Below are 25,677 nucleotides of genomic sequence, written 5' to 3'. Positions count from 1 at the left end.
TTTTATTTAACTTCTTTTTTATTTTCCTCCACACTGGCAAAAGTTCCGAGGGAGCCTAAAGTTTTGTAAACATTTTAACTATCCCTCTTACCCACCCCCCACTTTTGAATTTACAAAGCAAAGGAGAGTAGGAGCCCAAATTTTTAATGGTTTCCTCTCCCCTCATGCTATTTGATCCAAAAACTATATACAATTTTGTAGCAGTCTCTGTATAGTTATTATACATGTTTAGAAGGGAGGGAGGCAAGAAGGGATAGGGAGACTGGTGATCCAAAATAATAAAAATAGAAGCCAAATATAATACTCCAAACCCAAACTGCCCTCAGAGCAACTCCAGCCTTCTTCAGGCAACAATGACAGGAAGTAAAGGTGCTTTTCCAGGGGCTGCCCAGACCACAGCACCTCTCGCACAGGCACAGCTGCCCAATGACTCCAACCCAGTGTGAGTGGCAATTCCAGGTGATGTTCTGTAGGGGTCTGGTGGAGGCAGGAAGAGTATTTGTTTATAAATAGGGCTTGAGTACATTTCTACTTGAAGTGAAAGGTATTAGGAGGCCATGACCAGAAGCCAGGCCAGGCTTCCCACTCCCGTTTTCGCCCATCCCCTCCAGCCCACTGCATCCTCCTGTATAGTAGATTCCATGGATGAAGGTCTTAAAGATGGACAGGTTCTGTATGTTCTCTTTTCAGAAAAGGCAAGCAACTTGCCATCCCAGAATCTTTACACAAAACCTTTTCCAGGCTACAGCAAGACACACACGCAATGCTCTGAGGACCAGATGAAATTCCAGGCTTTTATCGGAAGCAAAAGTTTATCCCTATCCAAAAATGAAATTATACAAATTCATACATATGGTAAAGATCCTAGCTGCCTCTTAAACGAGACAAATTTTCAGCAGAAGGGCCCAAAACAAAATGGTCCTAGTCCTCTGAAGTAAAAATATTTATGGGAAAAATCAGTTTTTGTAAGAAAGAAAAATTAAGAATAGTCTCTCTCCCAGGCCATACAGTTTCCTTTGTCCAATCAGGTTGGAGTATGCCAGGGGAGATCAGCTTGCTCAGAAGTCACTATCTAACGAAGAAAAACACAAATCCTTTCAGAGAAAGGACGCTCAGAAAGAACAGGTGAGGAGTGTGTAACATCAAACCAATCCAACCTCATCTCAACCCCACTCAGGGCCTCTCTGATGCAATCCCAAAGTTAGCAGTGGCAATGCAACTTTTAGACCAGGAGAGCTCTGACTGCCTGCTGGATACTCGAGTCACAGTCCATGGGGTGTTTTGTTACTGGCCAATGTCTGTTAACCATTAACTCTCTTCATGATTGCACCAGTTAGACCTCTTGCCCTGATAGGGGGAAAAAGAAGAAGAAAAAAAATAGAAGAAAAAAAAGTGACAAGAGAAAGCAAGCTGCTAATGGCCGATCCCAACACACTTTCTGGGAGACAGTAGATGAAATCACAGCACAGTGAACACATGCTGCCTAAAATCAGCCTTGGTGGGGAGTAATCCCAACTGCCACCCGCAAGACACAGGGTCCAGTCCACTTATCTATAGTCTGAGATGTTCACCAACAAAAATGGATTAAAGAATCTTGGACACAAAGGGCCAGAAGAAAAAGCCTGAGATGATCGGTTCTGTGATTTGTTGCAGAGTGATAAAAAGAGTAAATGGTGAGTAAGTGTTGTGTCCAAAGGTGGAGACTCCATAGTCGGCAGACAGGAGAGGGATGGCCAGTCCACTGGCAGGTGCTCAGTAGTCATCCAACGTCTCGATTTCACCCATGTTGAGTCGCTCCGATGATGCATTGACTGAAAATCCTGCAAAAAAAAAAAAAAAAAAAAAAAACTGGCTATGAGTGACCACACTCAGGCAACCAAGTTGCTCAAATTCTAGGCAGTGAGCTGGAATGTAAGTCTGTGTTCGTTTGTCCAGGCTGGAGTGCAGTGGCGTGATCTCAGCTCACTGTAACCTCCACCTCCTGGTTTCAAGCAATTCTCATGCCTTACCTCCCAAGTAGCTGGATTACAGGCACATGCCACCATGCCCGGCTCATTTTTTTGTATTTTTAGTAGAGATAGGGTTTCACCGTGTTAGCCAGTCTGGTCTTGAACTCCTGACCTCAAATGATCCACCTGCCTCGGCCTCTCAAAGTACTGGGATTACAGGCGTGAGCCACCGCGCCTGGCCAGTCTTTTGTTTTTGAGCATACCAAGAAGTATAAGACAAAATAAAGATAAAGGTCACAGCAGTAGCTTTCTGTTCTTCCAATGAGAGAAATTCTTTATTTTCTTAGGGTTCTGATATAACTTAATTAGGAAGGAAAATAAAACAAAATAACATCGCACCAATTAAAAAGAACTGCAGGCCGGGCGCGGTGGCTCATGCCTTAATCCCAGCACTCTGGGAGGCTGAGGCAGGCGGATCACGAGGTCAGGAGATCAAGACCATCCTGGCTAACATGGTGAAACCCCGTCTCTACTAAAAATACGAAGAAAATTAGCTGGGTGTGGTGGTGGGTGCCTGTAGTCCCAGCTACTTGGGAGGCTGAGGCAGAATAATTGCTTGAACCTGGGCGACAGAGCTTGCAGTGAGCCAGGATCGCGCCACTGCACTCCAGCCTGGGCGACAGAGCGAGACTCTGTCTCAAAACAAAAAAAACCCTGCAAACCACTGCTTTAGAGAATCAGAGAAAATAATAGGATGTGAGTATGTATCAAGGACAGGCTGGGCAGGCCCTGGGGGAAAGTTCATGCAGGAAGTCTACCTTAAAAGAAATGGGAGTGGGCAGGCGGGTTACCATGGAGGGTTGTACACACTAAGTTCTTTGTAACTACTTGATCATATAACTTTGAAATCTGAGTGGGATTAATACCCCTTTAAACCTCAACCCACTTTAATGGGAATACTTCTTCCCACCAGTCAAAAACTTTATGAAAGTTCTGGCCCAGAGCTTTTGACACTTAGGGTGAGAGGCTCCAGGGAAGACACACTATAAGATCCTCAGAGTCCTCGCATATTCTCTTTCCCAGAGTAGACAAAGCAAGAAGACTAAAGTACTCTAACTCGATCTACTGTAAATATATCTGCAAAGGAAAGGATTTCAGTTAGTAATATCTGATTAACCAAAATAGAATTTGGTTTAGAAAAAGCAGTACTAGCATACCCATTGAAGGCAATAAGCAGTACTCACAAACACAACAGACAGTTGAAAACCTAATGCTGGCTGGGCGCGGTGGGTGGATTACTTGAGGCCAGGAGTTCGAGATCAGACTGGTCAACATGGCAAAAACCTGTCTCTACTCAAAATACAAAAAATTAGCTGGGCGTGATGCTGCATGCCTGAAATCCCAGCCGGGAAGCTGAGGCACGAGAATCGCTTGAACCCAGGAGGCAGTGAGCTGAGAACACATCACTGCACTCCAGCCTGGGCAATAGAGTGAGACCTTGTCTCAAAAAAAGGAAAAGAAAAAATGAAAATCTAATGCCAAATGCCCAATGGTCACATGTATGTAATTTTTCCAAAACTTCTATAATTGAAGGTTGATAAAAATTATGATGAACAATGCCTCTTTAAACTGACTCCCCAAAAATGTTCCAGTTCCTCTACCCTGAATAAAATCCCAAATTGTTTTAGCTATTTGAATACCAAAAAGTAAACAGGCAATGTCCTTATTCTAAAAGCAGTTCTGTTAATATTAGCTGGGTTTTCTGCAGCCTCTTGTTTTTTAAAATTCAAGTTTTCAAATAAATACACATTTGAAATGTAACAGTAACAAACAAAAATGCCTTACATAAAAATACCTTAATTAACTGACTCAAAAATATCATGATTCAAAAAAACAAACATGCCTATTTATCAACCAAAAAAGTTGTGGTACAAATTGCTTACAAGACCAAATACAGGGAGAGGCTAGGATTCCAAACCCCATCCTGAGTTTGACCCCATCAACTGTGTTCCAATAACACAGTCTTTTTCTTCCTCCTTGAAAATAATGAAAGCCTTAGTGTGTGTGTGTGTGTATATATATATATATATATATATATATATATGTATTTTTAAAGACAGGGTCTCACTCTGTCACCCAGGCTGGAGTGCAGTGGTGCGATCTTGGCTCACTGCAACTTCCATCTCCCTGGCTGAAGCGATCCTCCCACCTCAGCCTCCCCAGTAGCTGGAACTACAAGCATGTGCCACCACACCCAAGTCATTTTTGTAATTTTTGTAGAGACAGGGTTTCGGCATGTAGCCCAGGCTGGTCCCCAACTCCTGGATTCAAGCAATCTGCCCAAGTTGGCCTCCCAAAGTGCTGGGATTACAGGCATGAGCCACCGTGCCTGGCCCTAATATTTATGTTTTTAAAGTAACAGTTAATTAGGCAAGTACAAGAACCTAAAGGCCAAACAGTCTGTGAAATAAAATATTACTCTATTCTGAGGCAGGCTTTTCATTGACTTCATGTATATCTTAAAAACAGATAAAATGTGATAAAAGGCAATAATGAACTACATGCAAAAGAAGTGGAAGTATAATTTAAAAGCTAAATTAATTTTACTCATGCAAAGACAGGAAGGGAAAAGTCTGTGGCCAAAAAAAGTTGATTAATATGTTAATTATCAGTCTAGGCTTTTAGCAAACAGACATTCTCATTCAACTGTCATTTAAAAAACTGGCAAGGTATGCATTCATCCATTGGCTGAATGCCATTCTTTATCAAATTCAGCCATTTGATGTAAGGGAAAGTTCTGGGTACCATGAAACCCAAGGCAACACAAACAAGGATTCAATCCACTATGCCTGGCTCTAAAGATGATATTCTGTGAGGTTCAGAGCATAGTCTCACTCACATGAGTTCTTTAAGATTTGTGAAGTTGTCCTTATAAGGAAAGTCTGGGGGAAACTGTATTGTGTGTTTATCACATCCGAGTGCAGGCTGCTGATTCACAATGACCACCAGAAGAGCTCTAAAAAGAGGAAGCCAGCCGGGCGTGGTGGCTCACCTTTGTAATCCCAGCACTTTGGGAGGCCAAGGTGGGCAGATCATGAGGTCAGGAGATCAAGACCATCCTAGTCAACGTGGTGAAACCCCGTCTCTACCAAAATACAAAAATTAGCTGGCGTGGTGGCATGCACCTGTAGTCCCAGCTACTTCGGAGGCTGAGGCAGGGGAAATCACTTGAACCCAGGAGGGGGAGTTTGCCGTGAGCTAAGACTGCGCCACTGCGCTCCAGTCTGGCGACAGAGCAAGACTCCTGTCTCAAAAACAAAGGGAAAAAAAGAGGAAGGCTATTGGAGATAGGAGATATTGGAGAATATTGGTAAATAAAATGAGGTTGTGGCCCCCCTCAGCTGGTTTGTTTAGAAGCAAAATTCTCTTTCCATCAGTGACTGCTTTTTCAATGAAGACTTCCCATTTTCCCATTTTATGCATGGGGAATGTGTAGCTAATGGATAATTTTTTCTCAGTATACAAATTATATGAAATATGTAAATTAAAAAATAGTAAGTGAAAATGAAATGAGTAAGTACAGGACAAAAATGAGCAATTATGAGAGGAATTTCCAGACTGAGGTTTAGGTGAGCAGTAATTTTCATAACCTCAGTGAGTATCCTCAATACTTTGTTCGACATTTGTTTTTCTTCCCCTTCAAGGTATATGGATTCCTTAAACTCTACTCCTAGGATGACCTATCTCCCACCCTTATAGTGAGGTTTTTAAAGTCCCTTCCTTTCTTAGATCTATAAATAGAAGATGAGATCCAAGGGAATATTTAAGTCCAAACGGTCTGACTTCATTTTCAGAGCAACCTTTTCTTAACAGCTTATCCTCAAGTCCGAAAGATTCTTAGCTAGAAACCACAGTTAGAATTTAAGGAATGTTTTAAAATCTATTCACCTATTTCCATACAAATTGGAAAAAATTTCAGGCTGCTCCATCCATCCTTAACATCAACTTTTGAGATAAGCAGACGAAAACAGAATCACACCAGATCTACAAGCTCCCAAACCCAGCTTTCAGGCACCAATTCTTTATTACTATTATTTTAAAATATTTTAAATATTATTATTTTTAAATTATTATTTTTTTGAGATGGAGTCGCACTCTGTTGCACAGGCTGGAGTGTAGTGGCGTGATCTCAGCTCACTGCAACCTCCACCTCCCAGGCTCAAGTGATTCTCCTGCCTCAGCCTCCCGAGTAGCTGCGATTATAGGTGCCCACTACCATGCCCAGCTAATTTTGTATTTTTACTAGAGACGGGGTTTCCCCATGTTGGCCAGGCTGGTCTCTAACTCCTGACCTCAAGTGATCCACACGCCTCAGCCTCCCAAAGATCTGGGATTACAGGCGTTGAGTTACTGCATCTGGCTTTAAGGCACCAATTCTAAAGGACAGTCCTGAAAGTTAGGTCTTACTGTCATGTTGTTTTCACCAGGGCCGGAAGGCTCTGAGGGAAAGAGAGAATCCTACCAAGGGCACAGTAGGTTACCGCCTGCCTCTCACTGTGTGGGGTCTCAGGCTCTTCATAATGTCCCATAGGGACTTCAAACTCAACCCAGTCAACACTCAATTCCCCTCAGCCTGTTCCATGTTCCACCGCTTACCATTTCACAGCAAATGGCAACACCATCCATCCATCCTGCTCCCCAAGCCTGAGACCTTTCCACTCTTCTTGTCCAGTTAATTCTATCCCCTACATTTCTGAAATCCATCTAACTCCTTTTCATCCCCACTACCAAAACCCTATTCCAAGTCACTGGTATCTTTTACCTAGTCTAGCAGCCTCCTCACTGTTCTGCCCTCCTGACAGGACAACAACCGGAACTTCCATCTTTGCGAATATATTCTATTGCACTCTGGGAGGCCAAGGCGGGCAGATCACCTGAAGTCAGGAGTTCAAGACCAGCCTGGCCAACATGGCAAAACCCCATCTCTACTAAAAATACAAAAATTAGCCGGGTGTGGCGGCATGTGCCTGTTAGTCTCAGCTACTTAGGAAGCTGAGGCAAGAGAATCACTTGAACCCAGGAGGCAGAGGTTGCAGTGAGCTGAGATCACGCCACTACACTCCAGCCTGAGCACAGTGAGACTCCATCTCAAAGAAAAAGAAAAAAAAAAGTTAGTTTCACTGTTGCAAAAAACATGGGCAGCCTATACTGTGTTATTCCTGAAGCAGTATTCCCCATCCTTTCTGCCATTCTTTCAAAGCCCAAATTCAGATGTCACCTTTTCCAAGAAGCTAGAGTGCAGTGGCATGATCACAGTTCACTGCAGCCTTTAACTCCTGGTCAAGGAATCCCCCTGCCTCATTCTCCCAAGTAGCTGAGACTAAAGGTGTGCACCACCATGCCTATTTTTAAAATTTTTTGTAGGGATATGGTCTCATTATGTTATCCCAGCTGGTCTCAAACTCCTGGCCTCAAGTGACCCACCCACCTCAGCTTCCCAAAATGAACCACTGTGCCCAAGCCTGCCTTGCATGGTCCATAAAGACAGACAAAAATAGCCGTGGGTAACACAGAAGGGTGGAAAGAAAACAGGCCTGTCCTGAAAGCCCAGCCTCCCATAGCAGAAAGCTATGTAACACTGGGAAATGTTCTGAATCTCTGCGCCTTGGTCTACTCATTACTGGTAAAACTGGGATGTCACCTCATAATGCAAAGTAATTATATGATATATATGATATATACAGTGATTACAAACACATATTGGTTCTCTTCTTGGAACACCTGATCGGATTAATGGTCTGCTTTCAATACAAATAAGCATTTAAGTTTTTAACATACTTTTAGTACCATCCATTATTAGCATCATTTTCCAACTAAATTACTAAAGGTCCTCCAGGGAAATTCATATTAAATATGAAACAATACTTTAAAGCACCATACAATATAAGTTGTTATTAGATGAGGCACAGCTCCTGCACTGAAACGCCCAGTAAATACTGGCTACTTATTTTGAACCAGTTAAAACATTAGTTATTGATAAAAAGAAGTATTTTCCTTCTTGAAAAACAATGCTCCATGGAGACTCACACAGGATAACTGGTATCACCTGCACTCCTCCAACACTCAGCTAAGACTTTAAGACTGTGCTCACCTAATAAACTGGGATCTGCTCGGACCATCTTCTGCTTTTTCTTCTTCTTGCCACTCTGCACAGCCTCAAAATTGGATTGTTGGTTGTTGCTTTGATTGGTCTGAAATACTGAATGGAGTGTACTGTGGTTCATCCCCCACACAGAGTCCTGCGAAATAAGCAGCATGACTGAGATTACGCAGCAGATTCAGACTTGGCTCACCTTAGGAAAATGTTTGGCTTGTCCTCACCTAATCAAGTACAAGCTTAAAAGCAGAAAAACAAAAAGCTTATCATCACATGTTCTAATAATAAAACCAAGAGCAGGCCACTGAGCCACCATTCTCCTCTATTTAGACTGAGACATCCCACTCAGGGCTCAGTGCCTCCACAAAGCCTGTCCTGGCTAACTCTGGGTTTCTACCCTGCTGTGATGGCAGAACTTCTCTGGTATATACAGAGTCTGTACCAAACACTAGGAAATGAATACTGCAAATAATCATGAGCAGATCACTGCACCCTAGCAATATACATCTCTCACCTAACTAAGAGCAGAAAACCTCTTTGTTCCCTGGGCCCCAGGACAGAGAGGACAGGGGTGGCATATTACCAAAGTTAAAGTCGTGTACCTTATTCCTATCAGCAATCCCAGAAAGGATCTGACCCCAAAATACTGTTTGTATATTTTCTACCAACTGGTTACACTGTGAAATTGCCTACTAGCCCTTCATGCCTCTTATTAGCCAATGAGCCAGTTGAAGGCACAGGTGGTAGTAGTGGGGGAGAAGTGGAAAAAGCTCTGTGGAAGGACAAACCTGGTGTGAGCATGTGTGTATGCGTGCGCCCATGGGTGCACGTGCTTACTGGGCTTCCACCTTCCTGTTTTAGCCTACAGTGGAGCCATTTCACAAATGCAAACAGTCTTCTATATTGCTATATGATGCCTTCTCCTTAAAGTATTTTTCCTAGGGCTGGGCGTGGTAGCGCATGCCTGTAATCCCAGCACTTTGGGAGGCTGAGGCAGGCGGATCATGAGGTCGGGAATTCAAGACCAGCCTGGCCAACATAGTTAAACCCCATCTCTACTAAAAATACAAAAAATTAGCCACGCATGGTGGTGTGTGCCTGTAGTCCCAGCTACTCGGGAGGCTGAGAAAGGACAATCATTTGAACCTGGGAGTTGGAGGTTGCAGTGAGCAGAGATCGTGCCACTGCACTCCAGCCTGGGCAACAGAGTGACACTTCGTCTAAAAAAAACAAATAAATAAAATACTTTCCTAGTGTTTCAGTGTTTACATCTTTCACTTTCCTTCAATTTATGCCTGTTAGCCCATTACCCAGTTGGATGTTAAATGCCTTGTACTTCTCTGTATCTTCCACATCCTCACTGGAAGTGACCCATAATGAATACTGATTCTCTCTAGAAAAACAATTACAGGAGGAAAGGATATGAATATCTTTACGCCCTTCCATAAGCCTTGCCAACTTGTCTTTCAGAAAACTTGTACAATTGATTCTCACAGATTCTGTATTTGTGAATTCACCTACTTGTTAAAATGTATTTGTAACCCCAAAATGAATACTTGTAGTGCTTTTATGGTCATTCTAGAAATACACATACTCAGAGCAAAAAACGTGAGATGCTAAAGGCATATATTCCCAGTCAAGATAGAATAAGGAAACAATGCCTTCTTATTACAGTTCTCAATACTGCCAACAAGTGCTCTTTTTGTGGTCTAAAGTGCCATGTTTTCCAAATTTTTGCGCTTTTTATTAATGATTTCACTTTTTTTTTTTTTTTTTTGAGGCAGAGTCTCACTCTGTCACCCAGGCTGGAGTGCTGTGGTGAGATCTTGGCTCACTGCAACCTCTGCCTCCCAGGTTCAAGCAATTCTCCTGCCTCAGTCTCCTGAGTAGCTGGGACCATAAGAGCACATCACCATGCCTGGCTAATTTTTGTATTTTTTGTAGAGACGGTATTTCACCATGTTGGCCAAGCTGGTCTTGAACTACTGACCTCATGATCCACCCACCTCGGCCTCCCAAACTGCTGGGATTACAGGCATGAGCCACCAGATTTCACTGTTTAAAGTGGCCCTCAACTATAGTGCTGAGGAACTGGTTGGTGTTCCTAAGTACAGGAAGGCTGTGAGGTGCCTTAGGAAGAAAATATGTGTGCTGGATAAGCTTCATTTGGGCAGGAATAGTAGTGCTATTGGTTGTGAGCTCAATATTAATGAATCAACATATATGAAATGAGGTGTCTTTAAAAAGACACACACACAAAACAAGATTATGTACTGATCAGGTGAGGAAAATGTTGTGACTAGAGGTTTATGGGAACCTAACCCTATATATCCCCTAGGAGCAATGGTTCAGTATTTGCTCAAATTCAGTGTTCATGGGGACTTTACAGAATATAACTACTGTGAATAATGAGAATCATTGCTGTATCTTTTACATCCCCAGCAACATGAAGTATCTGGCATGCTGCAGTGTTGTCAGTACTGAGTACAGTGCATCCTGAACACTGGAGAATTCAACATTTTAAGTTTTAACTTTTCAAAACCAGATCTATGGGTTTGACACGTTGAAATGTGCAATCTAACTATGACACAAATACGAACCAAGAAAAATGCAACTGGTAAACCTAGTGTAAAATGAATGGTCGTAACTTGCTATTTGGGAGATACACAAAGGTATCTGGACAAATAATTTGAAAATATGAAGTCTACACATTTTTAAAAGCATGGTTACTGGATATACAAAAATGGTACCTTTGTATTAATTTTCATTTCTTGGGTTACTCAACATCTAAAGGTATTAATCCTCAGAGGTACTGCATACACTACACTACTTTATACCTGCTGCTGCGGCTGCTGTTGCGGCTGCTGCTGTGGCTGCTGTGGTGGCTGTTGCTGTTGCTGCTGCTGCTGCTGCTGCTGCTGCCGCTGCTGGTTGGCTTTCTGTTTGGCACGGCGCTCAAGGAACTGCTTGGCAAACTCCTTGGCCTCAGAAGTATCTCCCAAATAGGCCCTGATATAATCATGGACCTCATAAGGAGATTCTACTTCTTTCAGGAAAGAAACAAATGTGGGAACTGCAAAATGGGAGGGGAGAAGACAAGGGTAACAATGAAATAATGAAAGAGAACATATAAAAATCAGTTTCCATTTTTAATATATCTTTATACCTAATCAAACATTAACGACAGAAACTTGATAAGTATGCAGCAATTGTGTTTAAATATTCTTTAATCTACCCTACAGAAATGAAAAAAACACTATGATCATAACACCCATATCACATGTTTAATTTCACTGAATGTTACACTGACTGAAACAGTTATTTGACTAAGGCTGAAGTAATTTGGGGATTCATTCTTTCCTTAAAAATCCCCAAATTCAATAAGTATTTATTAACTCCTATGATGTGTGCCAGGCACTACAACATATACTAAAGAAAACAGCTATATCCTCCTGGAACTTTCAATCCACTGAGATTTTTTTTAGAGAGAAATCAAATGGAAAATGTAAGCAGTGTGTGTTATAGGAGAAAAGCATGAGTATCAGAGTTAGACAAACATGGGTTTAAAACCTGACTCCGAAATTTGCTGGCTGTGTGACCTTGATGAGTTATTTAACCATTCTGAGCCTCTGTTTCCTAATTTATAAAATGGGGATAATATCACCTATCTTGTAAAGGTATCTTCAAAAATCACTGCTAATCAAATAACTGGGATACTACATGTTAACTTCAAGAGCGTGCCTAGCACATGGTAGGTGCTTAATGCATGGCAGCCATTACTGTTATTTAAAATTGTTTTCTCTGTAGACTTTTAAATCATTAGATATTGTTACACTGCTGCAAAGGAACCCTTTAAATCCTTTACTGCTGTTTTTCACAGTTTCTTGGTTTTAGACAGGGTATCAGAGGTGGACTAATCAACTCAGCCTGTTAGTTATGGGAATCCTGACATGACCAGTCTCTCTTCAAACATTCAGGGATGGGAGACAGTTCTGTTTGTAAACAGCTAACCATCAGCAAGTTTTTCTCTAAACTGTGCCAAAGCCTTTTCACTTCTGCACGTTGGTCCTAGTTTTACCTCACACAAAATAAGTGTACTTGCTTTATCACAATTCCCACTCCCTCCCCAAAAGGTAGAAAGGGAATGATGTCACATCACCTCAGCCATCACCTGTCCAGGTTGACCTTTGTCTCCAGCATGACAGTTACTTTTTTTTTAACCTGACATAGCTGGCAATGTTCCCCATAAAATGAACAGTATGGAACTAAGACCTCCTCTGTCCTGTGTATCATTAAGGCAGTCTAAGATGGCATTTAATTTTTGACAACCACCAATAACCTATTTGAGTTTAGTATTACTAAACTTTTCTCACAAGTAATACTATTAAAGAGTCAAGTTCCCACGGCAGGTGCAGGAGTTGATCTCCTTAGATTTCATCTTTTGACTTCTGGACCACTGTTCAAATTTGCCAGCCTCTCTGTGGGTCCTGCTCTGTCATTCCACATGCCGGGTTTCCCTCCCCAATTCTTACCATCCAAGTTATTTGCCGTATTAAGGGCATGAAGCATCTGTTCACACCACTGGGTAAATCCATCTTGGGCTTTATTTACTCCCTGAAAGAGCTTCAGCAACTTTTCTTCTTCTTCTACTTTCTTATTCTGCCGGTTAGACACACCTACAGATTTACTAAAGCAAAACAATAGGGCGATATTATATTCCCAGAAACTGTTACTATATGATTATAGCACAACACCATAAATAATGTCTTGGCAACATTGGATAGATGTCCAGTAATCCAATGCTTGGCTCCAAAAAAGAAAAAAATTCAAATATTTGGATTGGATATACCCTTAACATCTAGTCTCAGTTAATATATCTTAATTTCTGGATAAAGGGCATCTATTTAGAAAAAGGGATGAAATTCTTCCTATGTGTCCTTAGGTAAGTTGTTTAATTTTACTAAGCCTCAGTCTCCTCATCTGTAAAATGGTACTAACACTTTTTTGGGTTATCATAAGTAATAGATATTGTATGAAAAGGCCTATAGCACAGTGCCTGGCAAAGATGCTCAATAAACTAACAAAAATTTATTGTCCTATATTCATATGTTAGGCCCTAAATCAAGAAGAAACAATCTGACAACACTACCATTTATTAAGTAGTTACTATGTGCCAGGCACTTACTACTTATCATGTATTCATTTAATCTTTGCAATTACATGCATAAAGTTGTTATTATTATCTTCATTTTACCGATGAGGGAACTGAGGCCCAAAGAGGTTCCCTCTTGCCCAAGGTCACACAGCTAATAAGTGGTAGTGCTGGGATTTGAGTTCATGTATTTAACACTAAAACCCATGCTCGTTCAACAACACTGTATACTGAGGAAAGAAAGATGAAGATGAAAATGTAACTAACTTATAAAAATAAATAGGTTTAAGGTCATTACAGAGGTATTTTATAATACTCATATTAATAGTATGAATCACTTAAAAATACAAATTTAGGAAAAATGCTAAGGTATCTAAAGAATACCTTGGAGAAATGTTCAACAACACAACAAAAACATTATACTATTCCTAATATTTATTAAGTGGTTACCATGCGCTAGGCGATAGAATAAGTGCTCAGCAGAAGGAGCCCCAAGAAATAATACGAATATGTTTCTATGGGGAAGAAAGCAATCACCATAATTATGACTGCATGTGCTTGAACACAGATGAAAACGGTAAGTAAAAACTAAATAACTACCTTTTCCTGCCCACCCAACATCAAACTTCCTCCATCCTCACCTCCCAACCAACCAAGGTGCATAGGTGTGGTCATTTTGAGCCCTACCTGAGACTGGCGTTGTTTTTATTTTTATTTGTTGAATTCCTAGGTCCCACCTCTTTAACTGCATCATCCCAGAATCCCATGTTGGAGTTTTTAGTGTCAGCATTACTCCAAATACTACTGACTAGGTCAGATGCCCACTGGTTAGGAGGACCAGTATTTATAGAGCCCCAAACAGAATTCCCAATGCTGGTGTGCAGGTTGGAATGCTGTTAAAGAAAAAGAGAAAAATGATTATCGTTAATCATGTTAAAAAGATAAAAAGACAGTCAGAAAAGATAATACTAGTCCATAAAACGACAGCTTAGGAAAATGCACACACCGTATTGTTACGAGCTCTGTTTGGTTGCTGGTGCTGCTGCTGCTGCTGCTGCTGCTTTTGCATTTGCCTGGCCTCTTCCTGCTGGATCTCCAGAAGAGATTTCGTGGTACCTGAAGGTTTGCTGACATTCCCCCAACCTGACAGTTTCTGCTGTTGCTGCTGCTGCTGCTGCTGGAGAGCTTTCATCAACTCCCTCTGCTGGCGCCTTTGCTGTTGCATGAAAATAGAACCTAGCTGAGGATTCTTGTTTTTAGATAATAGTTATAAATATCCAGTATACTAAATGGAATACAAACACATAGTAGCTACATAAAATTAACTTGATGGGATTAAATTCTGCTGTTGCAAATAAAAATGTAAATCGCTAACAGTATTAAAAAGGAGAATAAAAACATCAAATGCAAAATTACTTCTTTTTTTGTTGTTGAGACGGTGTCTCAGTCTTTCACCCAGGCTGAAATGCAGTGGCACACTCTCAGCCCACTGCAACCTCTGCCTCCCAGGTTCAAGCTACGATGCCCGGTTAATTTTTTGTATTTTTAGTAGAGATGGGATTTCACCGTATTGGCCAGGCTGGTCTTGAACTCCTGGCCTCAAGCGATCCACCCACCTCGGCTTCCCAAAGTGCTGGGATTACAGGCATGAGCCACCGTGCCTGGCCTCAGAATTACCTTTTTATTTATTTATTTATTTTGGAGAGAGGGCCTCACTCTGTCACCCAGGCTGGAGTGCAATGGCACGATCTCAGCTCACTGTAACCTCCACTTCCCAGGTTCAAGTGATTCTCCTGCCTCGGCCTCCTGAGTAGTTGGGATTATAGGCACCTGCCACCATGCCTGGCTAATTTTTGTATTTTTAGTAGAGACAGGGTTTCACCATGTTGGTCAGGCTGGTCTCGAACTCCTGACCTCGTAATCCACCCAACTTGGCCTCCCAAAGTGCTGGGATTACAGGCGTGAGCCACTGCACCCGGCCAGAATTACTTCTTAAAAATTAAGTAGGCCTTTGGTTAAGCATAGAAATAAAACACATGTTTACTTCCTAAAACCTCCACCAAAATGACAATTTATACACACACACACACACACACACACACACACACACACACACAGCATAAACCCATAAGGACAAAGAAAACAGAACAGATTTTTTAAAATCTGAAAAGCAGATAAATAATGAGAACCAATGTAACAGATCCAATAAATTAAAATCTAAGTAAAGGAGCTCAGAAACAGGCAGATTCATAAAGAAGGCTCAGAAACTGGACGTGCTGAGTCTCTCCAACAGAGGAAGACTGGCTGAAAGGCTGTAAAAAGAAGCAGTAAGACTCCAAATTGCCTCCTGCACTCTACGCAGTTAGGCAATTCACTCTCCCTCAACACAGCAGAAAATTGAACATTCCCTGTCTGAAGAAGCCAAACCAGACTGGCACATTATCCTGTGGGGAAGCCAACCAGCTTGACAAGAAAACACACCTATAGGTAGGTACCAACAAATTGGGGCAGGGGTGGGGGGTGGACGTCCCCAACAGAACAACCCAGCCAGAAACGATTACAGGAAAGTCCATCAAGGTGCTGCACATACCAGAATCTCCAATCAGCTTTTGAGTGCCTTATTTGTAAATAGGAACAAACAGCCCAGAATTACCTAACATTTGACATAAACTTCTAATATAAAAGCCAAAGACAAAAACAAACAAAAATAATTCAGCAGAAATAGAAATAAGAGAACAGGAAAATAGGAGTTGGCTTTTTAAGAAGCTATCAGTAAGTAATATCCTTAGAGAGATAAGATGCTGTATTCAATGAAACAAGAATAAAAGGCTATAAAAAATACTTAAAAGAACAAAATAAGGACTCACAGACGTTTGATATAAGATAGCACATATTAAAAGCTCAACATGGCCGGGTGTGGTAGCTCATGCCTGTAATACCCAACATTTAGGGAAGCCTAGGCAGGACAATCATTTGAGCTCAGGAGTTCAAGAATACAGTGAGTTACCATCACACCACTGCACTCCAGCCTGGGTGACAGAGCAAGACCCTGTTTCTAAGAGGAGAAGCCCAATAGAAGGACTGGAGGTAAAACTGAGAAAATGCCCCATAGAAAAGATAAAACGGGCAGGGTGCAGTGGCTCGTGCCTATAATCCCAACACTTTGGGAGGCCAAGGTGGGAAGATCGCTTGAGCTCAGGATTTTGAGGGCAGCCTGGGTAAAGTCTTAAAAAAAAAAAATTTTAAATTAGCCAGGCATGGTGGCACACGCCTGTAGTCCTAGCTACATTCCAGCCCAGGAGACAGAGCGAGACTTTATCAAAAAAGATAAACGCACAGGATGGAAAATGGGAGAAAAAACATGAGAAAGTAAAAATCAGTCCTGGGAGAAACATGTAAACAACAAGAACCCAAGAAAAATAAAACAGCAGCTATGTAGCAAGCTGAGAGTGTCCAGATTAGAACAGGTTAGAGGCCCCCAGAAAGGATGCCTCCAGGGATGACAATGAAATAAAATTATCTTAGGTTTTTCTATGTAACAAATATGTATTAAGAGGCACCCTTATGAAGGGTATGGGAAGACTTAAAAGTTCCAAGAAAATTAAATGAAAATACAAATGAAGGCTGGGCACGGTGGTTCATGCCTGTTATCCCAACACTTTGGGAGGCTGAGGCGGGTGGATCACTTGAGGTCAGGAGTTTGAAATCAGCCTGGCCAACATGGTGAAACCCCATCTCTACTAAAAATAAAAAAATAAAATAAAATAAAATTAGCTGGTGGTGGTGGCAAGTGCCTGTAATCCCAGCTACTTGGGAGGCTGAGGCAGGAGAATCACTTGAACCCAGGAGGTGGAGGTTGCAGTGAGCCGAGATTGCGCCACTGCACTCCTGCCTGGGTGACAGAGCGAGACTCAGTCTCTAAAAGGAAAAAAAGAAAAATAAAATACAAATGAAATAATTATTAACTTCTGGCAGGCGGGAGGAGACCTGGGATTCCTTGACATCACCACTATTATTATATTTTCATTTGGTAGGGACCAAAATCAGTGGAATAATTTTTAGCCATGAAGGGAGAGATATACTCTGTTCTGCATCCATTTGTTGATAACCTTTTAGAGAAAGATGATTCCAGAGAAAGTTCAATCTTTTTTTTTTTTTTTTTAAATAAAGGTAGGAAATAAGGTCATCTTCAAGTGTGAAGAAACATCTTCTCTTACTGGATGACTTCAAACACACTACATGGTAAACACATACAGAAAATTTCCACTTCTCCTTGTGTATCCAAAGCCCTCCTAATTTCAGTAAACCACATGACCCAAATCCAAAAATGACAACTTACATTCTCTAACAAATTGACAGCTCTACCTCAAATCATATCCACATAAATACTCTTCAGGACTCTGCTATATTATGTCACCTTTTCAGAGGCCCTCTCAGACCACACTACCTAAATCTGGACAATCCACCACACCATCACCACCCCTGATTCCCAACACTCTCCCTACCCACCTTCCCTTGTTATCTCTCTGACACTTATCAACCTCTCATACGCTATATTTTCTACTTTTCTCTCCTCAACCAGAGGGTCAGCTTCATGAATGCAGAAAATCTTGCCTGTTTTAGACTCAGCTATATCCCCAGACCTTAAGTAAGTAGGTAGGTATTCAGTAAGCATGTGTTGAATGAATGAATGAATGAATGAGGTACCAAATGGCATACTGAACCAAACTATGAATTATTCACTTTCTCCTCTCTGTCAAAAGCTGTGTTACTCCCCTTCCCTTTTACACTCTTTTGTATCCTTCTTTCCCTAATGATAAACTGCAGGACATACACTTAAAAGCAGAGGTACTTTATTTCTGTCATATTTTTCTAGACTAGTCAGGGAACCCAGTGTCTTTGGAGAAAAATATATTCTACTTTCTAGACATCAGACTTAAAAAAGATTATCTGCACACAACTCACCCACAATTTTGAACAACCCATGCACTTTTATTTACGAGGTCTTCTCAAAAACTACAGTAAAATGCTTAAGAAAACTGACAGTTATGTTACTCAATCTCTCAATCTTCATGCTATTCCTATGAGATACTTCACATTTGCTAGGGTAACCAAATTATGAGATGAAGTTTAATAATGAAAGTCCAATTCAGACACACAACAATTCTGACAGTAACTGTCCTCAGTAACCACTAATCCATAATGCACACTAGATATTCTGGAACATTGCTTGACTAGATCCCTTTTACTTTAAAATTTTACCTCTTCTCGAAGCTGCCGTTCTCGTTCTTCCTCTAGTTTTTGGATTTCAGCCAATGACAGGGTGGCCTGGGACTGACATGCTGTTGTATTGGACTGCTGGCCCCACGTTGAAGAAGAGGGAAGCTAACAAAAAACGGAAGGCAGGAAAGTTCATGAGGAAATGTGGACAGGAAACAAAGAAGCAATAATGCATTATGTACACCCAGAACAAATGCATTTCTCTCAACTCCATTTACCACATTCAATTCAAATTTCCTTCTTCATTGCTTTTACTTACTATCCTCTCAGCTCCTTTTGCTTAAGTTTTTGTCACTGCTCCAAACCTGTTTATTTTAAAACAACTTATAATACACATATACACTTATATTTGATCTAACACTTGGTGACAACAAATTTGTTACATCTGGTACTGACATAAACAGCAATATACAACCATAAAGAGGAGTAAACATAAGAATCACTAAATTGGCTTAAGGATTTTTTAACTGACAAAAGCAACAAAGGACATGATATGCTGCTGTCCAGTGAAAGGGTTAAGGGCATGATTTCTGAGGGTAGCACCGTGAGATTTCTCATCTCATGAGAGATGCTGGCATAGTTCTTGATCAGCCTTTATGAAAGGGAGCCACTGTTAACTAGGCTGTAGCTTCTAGTCATGAGCATTAAGCTGCTTTTAATCAATAATTTTATTTTTCCCATCCCTTAAGATTATTGACTAAAATAGAGTATAAATATCTGGGTCCTGAATATTTCAATATTCTCAAAGCCTGATTATTCTCAGAGAAACCCTTGCTCTTCCTGGCCAGAAAAAGATACACTTTTAATACTGAGGCATCAAACAAGTAAACACAATAAAAAAGAAACCTAACCAGACTTAAAAAATGTGTTTAATAAAAATAATACGCGCATATAGATCAAAACAAAAAAAATCCCAAATAGTCCCCCAAAAGAATGGACCTACAGCAGAAATCTGTAACAGTGGCTACTGATAGGATAAAAGGTATAAACAGTTTAAACCACCACTGATATTGCCAAACAACTCATCAAATGAATGTCTTCAACACTATTGAACATAATCAACCCTTAACATTTTTTGGCCAATAAGACAGACAATAGGGCAATTCTCTCAAAATGCACCTGCCCTGGGGTTGGGGAGGGGTGCAGAGGGAGGTGTTGAGAGGCAAAACTGAGCAAAAATTAACTTTTTCTCCATAGGAAATGACTCATTTGAAGGCACTATCAAGATCAAGTAAGGCAGTAGATCTCAAACTGGCAGCATAACCTGAAGGGACCTATAAAAATGTAGAGGCCCTGGCTCCACCACACCTAATCAATCAGAAGATCAGGAGGGAAGGCAGGAGAATCAGCATATTTTAATCATTCTGATGCAGCCAGTAACCACTGATGCTGTCTAATATCACAGTAGATGTGTCACCCCATGATAACCAGGAAACAATCTTTCAAGCCCGCTTCAGCAGAACTCAGTCAGCACCAGGAATAGAGGCAATGCCTCCAGAAACAGCCATCTATCCTCACGGGCACCTCTGAGAATCTTCCTATTGCTGTGCCAATATATATTTATCCTCTCCTCCTCCCTGGCCCTACTCTCTATTTCTCTCTCTCTACACACACATATATACACATACACACACACACACACACACACACACACACACGCTCTCTCTCTAGGTATATATACACACAAAGTACATACTCCATATTTCATAGGTCTGCTCTCTAAGGTAACTGCAGACCAAACTTAAGTATTCCTTATATAGACTTATGTCTGTTGATAGCTTTCATTTTCCTTAAATCTTCTTTGTATATTGGAAATAATATCCCAGAACTCTTTCAACATTGCCTCATAACACTTACCAGCCCAACGATCACCCTATAATGCCCACTCAGGAGAACTGCAGTGTGTCAATCATGCTTCTCAGAACAAACTTTTGACAAATCAAAAGAAAACAGGGACCCCTGAATGTCTAATATCCTTCACTGATTTTTGAAACTATATTCTTGTTCTGCCCTGACATTGCTACCTTACATTTCAACACTGGTTTTGCTTTAAGAAATAACTGTTTCGCTGTCAGAATGACAGCATGAGGAGTTGCGTGGACCTGCTCCCTGGCAAAACTGGTGAAGATCATTTTTAAAATAATCATTTAAACTCTCTGACTGGCAGCAGGGCCTCACACCTGTAATCCCAGCACTTTGGGAGGCCGAGGCAGGCGATCACTTGAGGTCAGAAGTTTGACATCAGCCTGGCCAACATGGCAAAACCCCATCTCTACTAAAAATAAAAAAAACGTAGCTGGGTGTGGTGGCGCACACCTGTAATCCAGCTACTCGGGAGGCTGAGGCAGGAAGATCGCTGAGGCGGAGGTTGCAGAGAGCCGAGATCCTGCCACTGCACTCCAGCCTGGGCAGCAGAGCCAGACCCTGTCTCAAAAAAATAAATAAAGTCTCTGGTAATACTCTTAAGGACATAAAGCAAAGGAAAAAAAAAAAAAGTTTATTCAAGAGTATTTGCTAAAACTCAGTAAGAACAGCAAGAGTTTGTGATACTTAAACCAAGACCTACTCTCTCCTTCTCTCCTCTCAGCTTCATGAGACAGAAACTCCATTCTAGACTGGTACAGTCAAGACACGGCTCCCTTCTCCTCTCAGTCATCAGTCAGTAGGCTTTCTTCCTGGGAAAAGCACATCAGTGTGTCTCACCCTGATGCCAGTTACCTGTGACAAATGCTAAGTTCCAAACAAGTGCAACTGATGTGGGGGCTCTCTTCTTGTGCCCAGCCCCACTCATAGGATGGAAACTCTTGACCACAGCAACACCAACACTAGGGCCGTGATCACCAATAGGGCTGGCTGGGCCAAGTCACCAGGAGAAGCAAGCCAAGGAGACCTGAGGCTACTATTCTGCTCACCCTTCAGCAAATGTTAGAGGAAAGCAGACCACTGTGCCCACTTCCAGAGCTGACTGAGAGATTTTTGTCTGAGGGTAGGAGTGTAGGAAACAGGTAGAAAACAGAAAGCTCCAGGTTTCTTCCCAAAGGAAGTGACTTTATTTGCAATAGATAGTGGAGGAGTTCAAGCCTAATGGTGTTTTCAGAAACAGTAGAAGTTGGGGTAAAAGGCAATTGGAAGGAGACGGGTAGATTCATAGGAGATACAGGCTAAACTGTAGGAGGCTGCTACCTTATCTGAGAAAACTAAAGAAAACTGGAAGAAATCCTCCTGGAGTCAAAACAAATTTCATATATAGACCTCAGGAGCTATTTTTTCAAAGAAACCTGAATTTAAGTGGATCAGTCTGTCAGTGTATGTTCCAAGGGACTTTTTTTTTTTTTTTTTTGGAGACAGGGTCTTACTCCATCATCCAGGTTGGAGTGCAGTGGTGTGATTTTGGCTCACTACAACCTCCGTCTTCCATGCTCAAGCAATCTTCCCACCTCAGCCTCCCAGGTAGCTGGGACCACAGGCACACATCACCATGCCTGAGTAAGTTTTTGTGTTTTTTTTTTTTTTGGTAGAGATGGAGTTTCACCATGTTGCTCAGGCTCGTCCTGAATTCCTGAGCTCCAGCAATCCACCAGCCTCGGCCTCCCAAAGTGCTGGGATTATAGGTGTGAGCCACTGCACCCAGCCCAGGACAATTTTAACCCATTTCCCATCTGCCCCGAGAATATTTGCTGGCAGCATGTGCAGCTGCAGCGTTTACCCAGAGCTAACTCGCAGGTTTTTTTTTTCTAGATCATTTGGCATCTGTTTTCTGTTCCAACAAGCTGTCCTAACTGCATCAGTGCTGTTTGGATGTAATTCTCTGAAAAGCATTTAGGGGTAAGGTTAGGACTGTAATCCGAGAGTTACCTCAGGGTCAGCGCTGCAGCCACATGCACCACCAGGAATATTCTCAGGGCAAACAGGAAACGGGTTAAGAACAACAGAGCAATCGGCTAGCAATAAGTGGAGTGAAACAGCTGAGTGTGGAAAAGACAATCAAAGAGAGCCCTGCCAAACCCAATGTCACCTCGGAGTCACTCTGGGCACACCCAGTGCTGTACTCCCAGCATGGGCAACAGCAAAGTCTTCAACATGGTCGGGGGGAGGAGGGGAGAGTTGGACTCCACTAAAATAATCTATCCAGTCACAAAACAAATAAACAAACAAGAAAATCAAGCTGGGAGGGGTGGATGGAAATACCCAGAGTTGCTAAAAGACATTATCAAAAAGTCCAGCTGCCAATAAAAACTTACGAGACATGCAAGAAACAGGAAAGTACAACCTATACACTGGGGAAAAAAGCAGGCAACAAAAACTGCCTGTGACAATGAACAAGATGTCAGACTTAACAAAGACTTCACATATGTTATAAAAGCTGTTTCAGGGAACCTAAGAAAGCTATGACTAAAGTAGTAAAGGAAGGCATGATGACAGTGTCACACCAAATAAAGAAGACTGATAAAGACATAGGTGACATTTTTTAAGAAACCAAAAGGAAATTCTGGAGTATAATAACTGAAATTAAAAACTCTGCCCATCAATGGAGGATTGGATAAAGAAAATATGGTGTTTACATAAAGCATGGAATGCTACTCAGCCACAAAAAAGAATGAAATCTTGTCTTTCACAGCAACACAGATGGAACTGGAGACTATTATCCTAAGTAAGGTAACCCAGAAACACAAAGTCAAATACTACATGTTCTCACGTATAAGTGGGGGCTAAGCAGTGGATACAAATAGGCATATGAAGTGGAATAATGGACACTGGAGACCCCAAAAGTTGGGAGAATAGGAGGTAAGTAAGGGGTGAACAATCCAGTATCCTACTGGATACAATGCTCACTATTTAGGAGATAAGTACACAAAAAGCCTGGACTTCACCACTATGTAACATATGCAATTAAGAAACCTACACTTGTATGCCCTAAATATATATAAAAATTTTTTAGTTAAAAAAAAATCACTAGAGGTACACTACAGTACATCTGAACTGGCAAAAGAAAGAAATAAACTTAAAGATAGATCAATACAGATTAGACAAAGAACAGAGAGAAGAACATGAAGAAAACTGAAGAGAGCCTTAGAGAAATGAGACACCACTAAGTGCATGAAGTACATCAACATAAGCATCACTCAAGTGCCTGAAGGAGAGAGAGAAAGGAACAGAACATAGAACTGAAGAAATAATGGCTAAAAACTTCTCCACTTTATGGAAAAACACTAATCTACACATTCAGGAAGTGCCATGACTTCTGAGAAGATTAAACACAAGGAGACTCATAAACAGACATATCATAGTAAAAATGCTGAAAGCCAGACTCAGTTTGGAAGTTACCTTTTTTTCAAGAATCCTTTCCAAACTTCCCAGATGGACAGTGGTTCTCACATTTTGGAGAGCATGGGTTTGTTTAAATACAAGATTTCTCAGTTCTACCCCTAGAGGTTCTGATTCAATAGGTCTGGGGTGTGAATCTGCACATCTCACAAGTTCCCAAGTGACGGAACTCTGAGAATGACTGACTCCATGCCACCTCTCCCACTACATTCACCATACTATATTCTACTTTCTGGTTTATATGTCTAACCTGTGAGTTCCTTGAAGATAGGGGACACTAAGCCTTACTGCTCACTGCAGACCCAGCATGAAGTTAGCAGAACCTGCCATAAATCTGCTCCTCCCTTCCCAATTACTCCAATTCCATCAACAGTTCCACTATCTTCTCAGTCCTGAAACTTATTCTGGCAGGCACCCCAGCTTCTGCCTTCCTCCCTCAGCTCCAGAGAGTAATTAAGTCTTGCTGACTGCTATCAGGCCAGCTCCCTCCTGCTGGCCTCTCCTATTCATTCACACCAGCACCAACATAGCCTCTTTACTGGGCTGTGTTTACCCAGTATTCACTTTCTCCTTATTTAAAAAAAAAAAAAAAAGTTTTGAATCCTCCTTAAAACAACACTTTGTATATATCACCTCTTAATGTAACTTTCAATAAATGCCCATGGCCAACTCTGTTTCAAGCCCTACATTCTAGTTCCCATTTACACATATGAGTGTTTACATGACTATATTTTTAAGTTTGTGAGCTCTCTGGGAGCAACTGCCTTGTCTCATTTATCTTTGTCTCAGCAGTGCTGAACTGGTACAGAATAGGCACTCTGGTGTTTACTGGGCCACATTAAATTTACGAACCAAACAGATTTACACGTTTTGTCTGCAACAAATTGTTGCTCATGTCCTATCCTCTTGTTTACTCCACTCTCATTTAAAGTACGTGCATTATGTATCTTACTGATGATCAAAAAACCAAAGTAGTAATATTCAATGATAAAGTGCCGGGCACAGTGGTTCACGCCTGTAATCCCAGCACTTTGGAAGGCTGAGGTAAGCAGACTGCTTGAGTCCAGAAGTTCAAGCCTGGGAAACATAGTGAAACACCATCTCTACTAAAAATATAAAAAACTAGTTAGGTGTGGCGGCGCGCGCCTGTAGTCTCAGCTATTGGGGAAGCTGAGGTGGGAGGATCATATGAGCTGCCCAGGAAGTCAAGGTTACAGTGAACCAAGATCATGCCACTGCACTCTAGCCTGGGTGATGGGAGTAAGTACCAGTCTCAAAAATAAATAAATAATTTCAAATACTTTAATATAAAAAAAAAGAAAGAAAGTACAGTTTTACTTCTACTGGTACAACCAGCACCTACCTAACTAAAAAATGTTAGCAAGGAGCTCCTAAGGTTGATGCCTCGGGCTTTACCTTCATCTGCGCCAGTTGTTGTTGCTGCTGCTGCTGCTGCAACCTCCGGAGAGCCTCCTGCTGCTGCTGCCTCTGGCGCATTAACTCCTTCTGCCGCTGGACCTCCAGCTCCTTCCTCTTCCTTTCTTCTTCCTCATGCCGGAGTCTGGCTGCCTCCTCTTCCATCCGCAGCCGGTTCTCCTCTAATCGACGCTGGGCTTCTTCTTCTTCCCGGGCCCATTTTGCAGCCTCCTCTTCCTTTCCAGAAGGAAAAATTAAAGAGATAAAAATTTTATTAATTGTGGGGGGGAAAAATCTGACTCACTTTTGAAAGCTTCTGTCAAATGGCTATAGAAATGACAGAGAAAGCAGAAACTCTGTTCATGATGACGCAAGGTAGAAGTAACTTTTCTTTTAAA

At 41.5% G+C, this 25,677-nt stretch overlaps 1 protein-coding gene across 12 annotated transcripts in view; it reads right to left on the bottom strand.

The window, feature by feature from the left end:
* GIGYF2 (GRB10 interacting GYF protein 2) overlaps positions 1-25,677 on the bottom strand; it is a 165,486-nt gene continuing 139,809 nt past the window's right edge. For all 12 annotated transcript variants that reach the window (XM_065526255.1, XM_065526261.1, XM_065526260.1 and 9 more), the window contains 8 exons: positions 25,280-25,516; positions 18,521-18,643; positions 14,265-14,474; positions 13,946-14,151; positions 12,639-12,793; positions 10,944-11,179; positions 8,101-8,248; positions 1-1,820 (listed from right to left, as the gene is read on the bottom strand). In XM_065526255.1, the coding sequence (XP_065382327.1) occupies positions 1,753-1,820; positions 8,101-8,248; positions 10,944-11,179; positions 12,639-12,793; positions 13,946-14,151; positions 14,265-14,474; positions 18,521-18,643; positions 25,280-25,516 (1,383 nt within the window). In that variant the 3' untranslated portion in view covers positions 1-1,752. The remainder of the gene's footprint in view (positions 1,821-8,100; positions 8,249-10,943; positions 11,180-12,638; positions 12,794-13,945; positions 14,152-14,264; positions 14,475-18,520; positions 18,644-25,279; positions 25,517-25,677) is intronic.

Source organism: Macaca fascicularis, chromosome 12 (assembly GCF_037993035.2).
Source record: "Macaca fascicularis isolate 582-1 chromosome 12, T2T-MFA8v1.1".
NCBI classification, from domain to species: Eukaryota; Metazoa; Chordata; class Mammalia; order Primates; family Cercopithecidae; genus Macaca; species Macaca fascicularis.
Note: the sequence above shows the minus strand (reverse complement) of the source record. Positions and strands in the feature narration are given on the sequence as shown.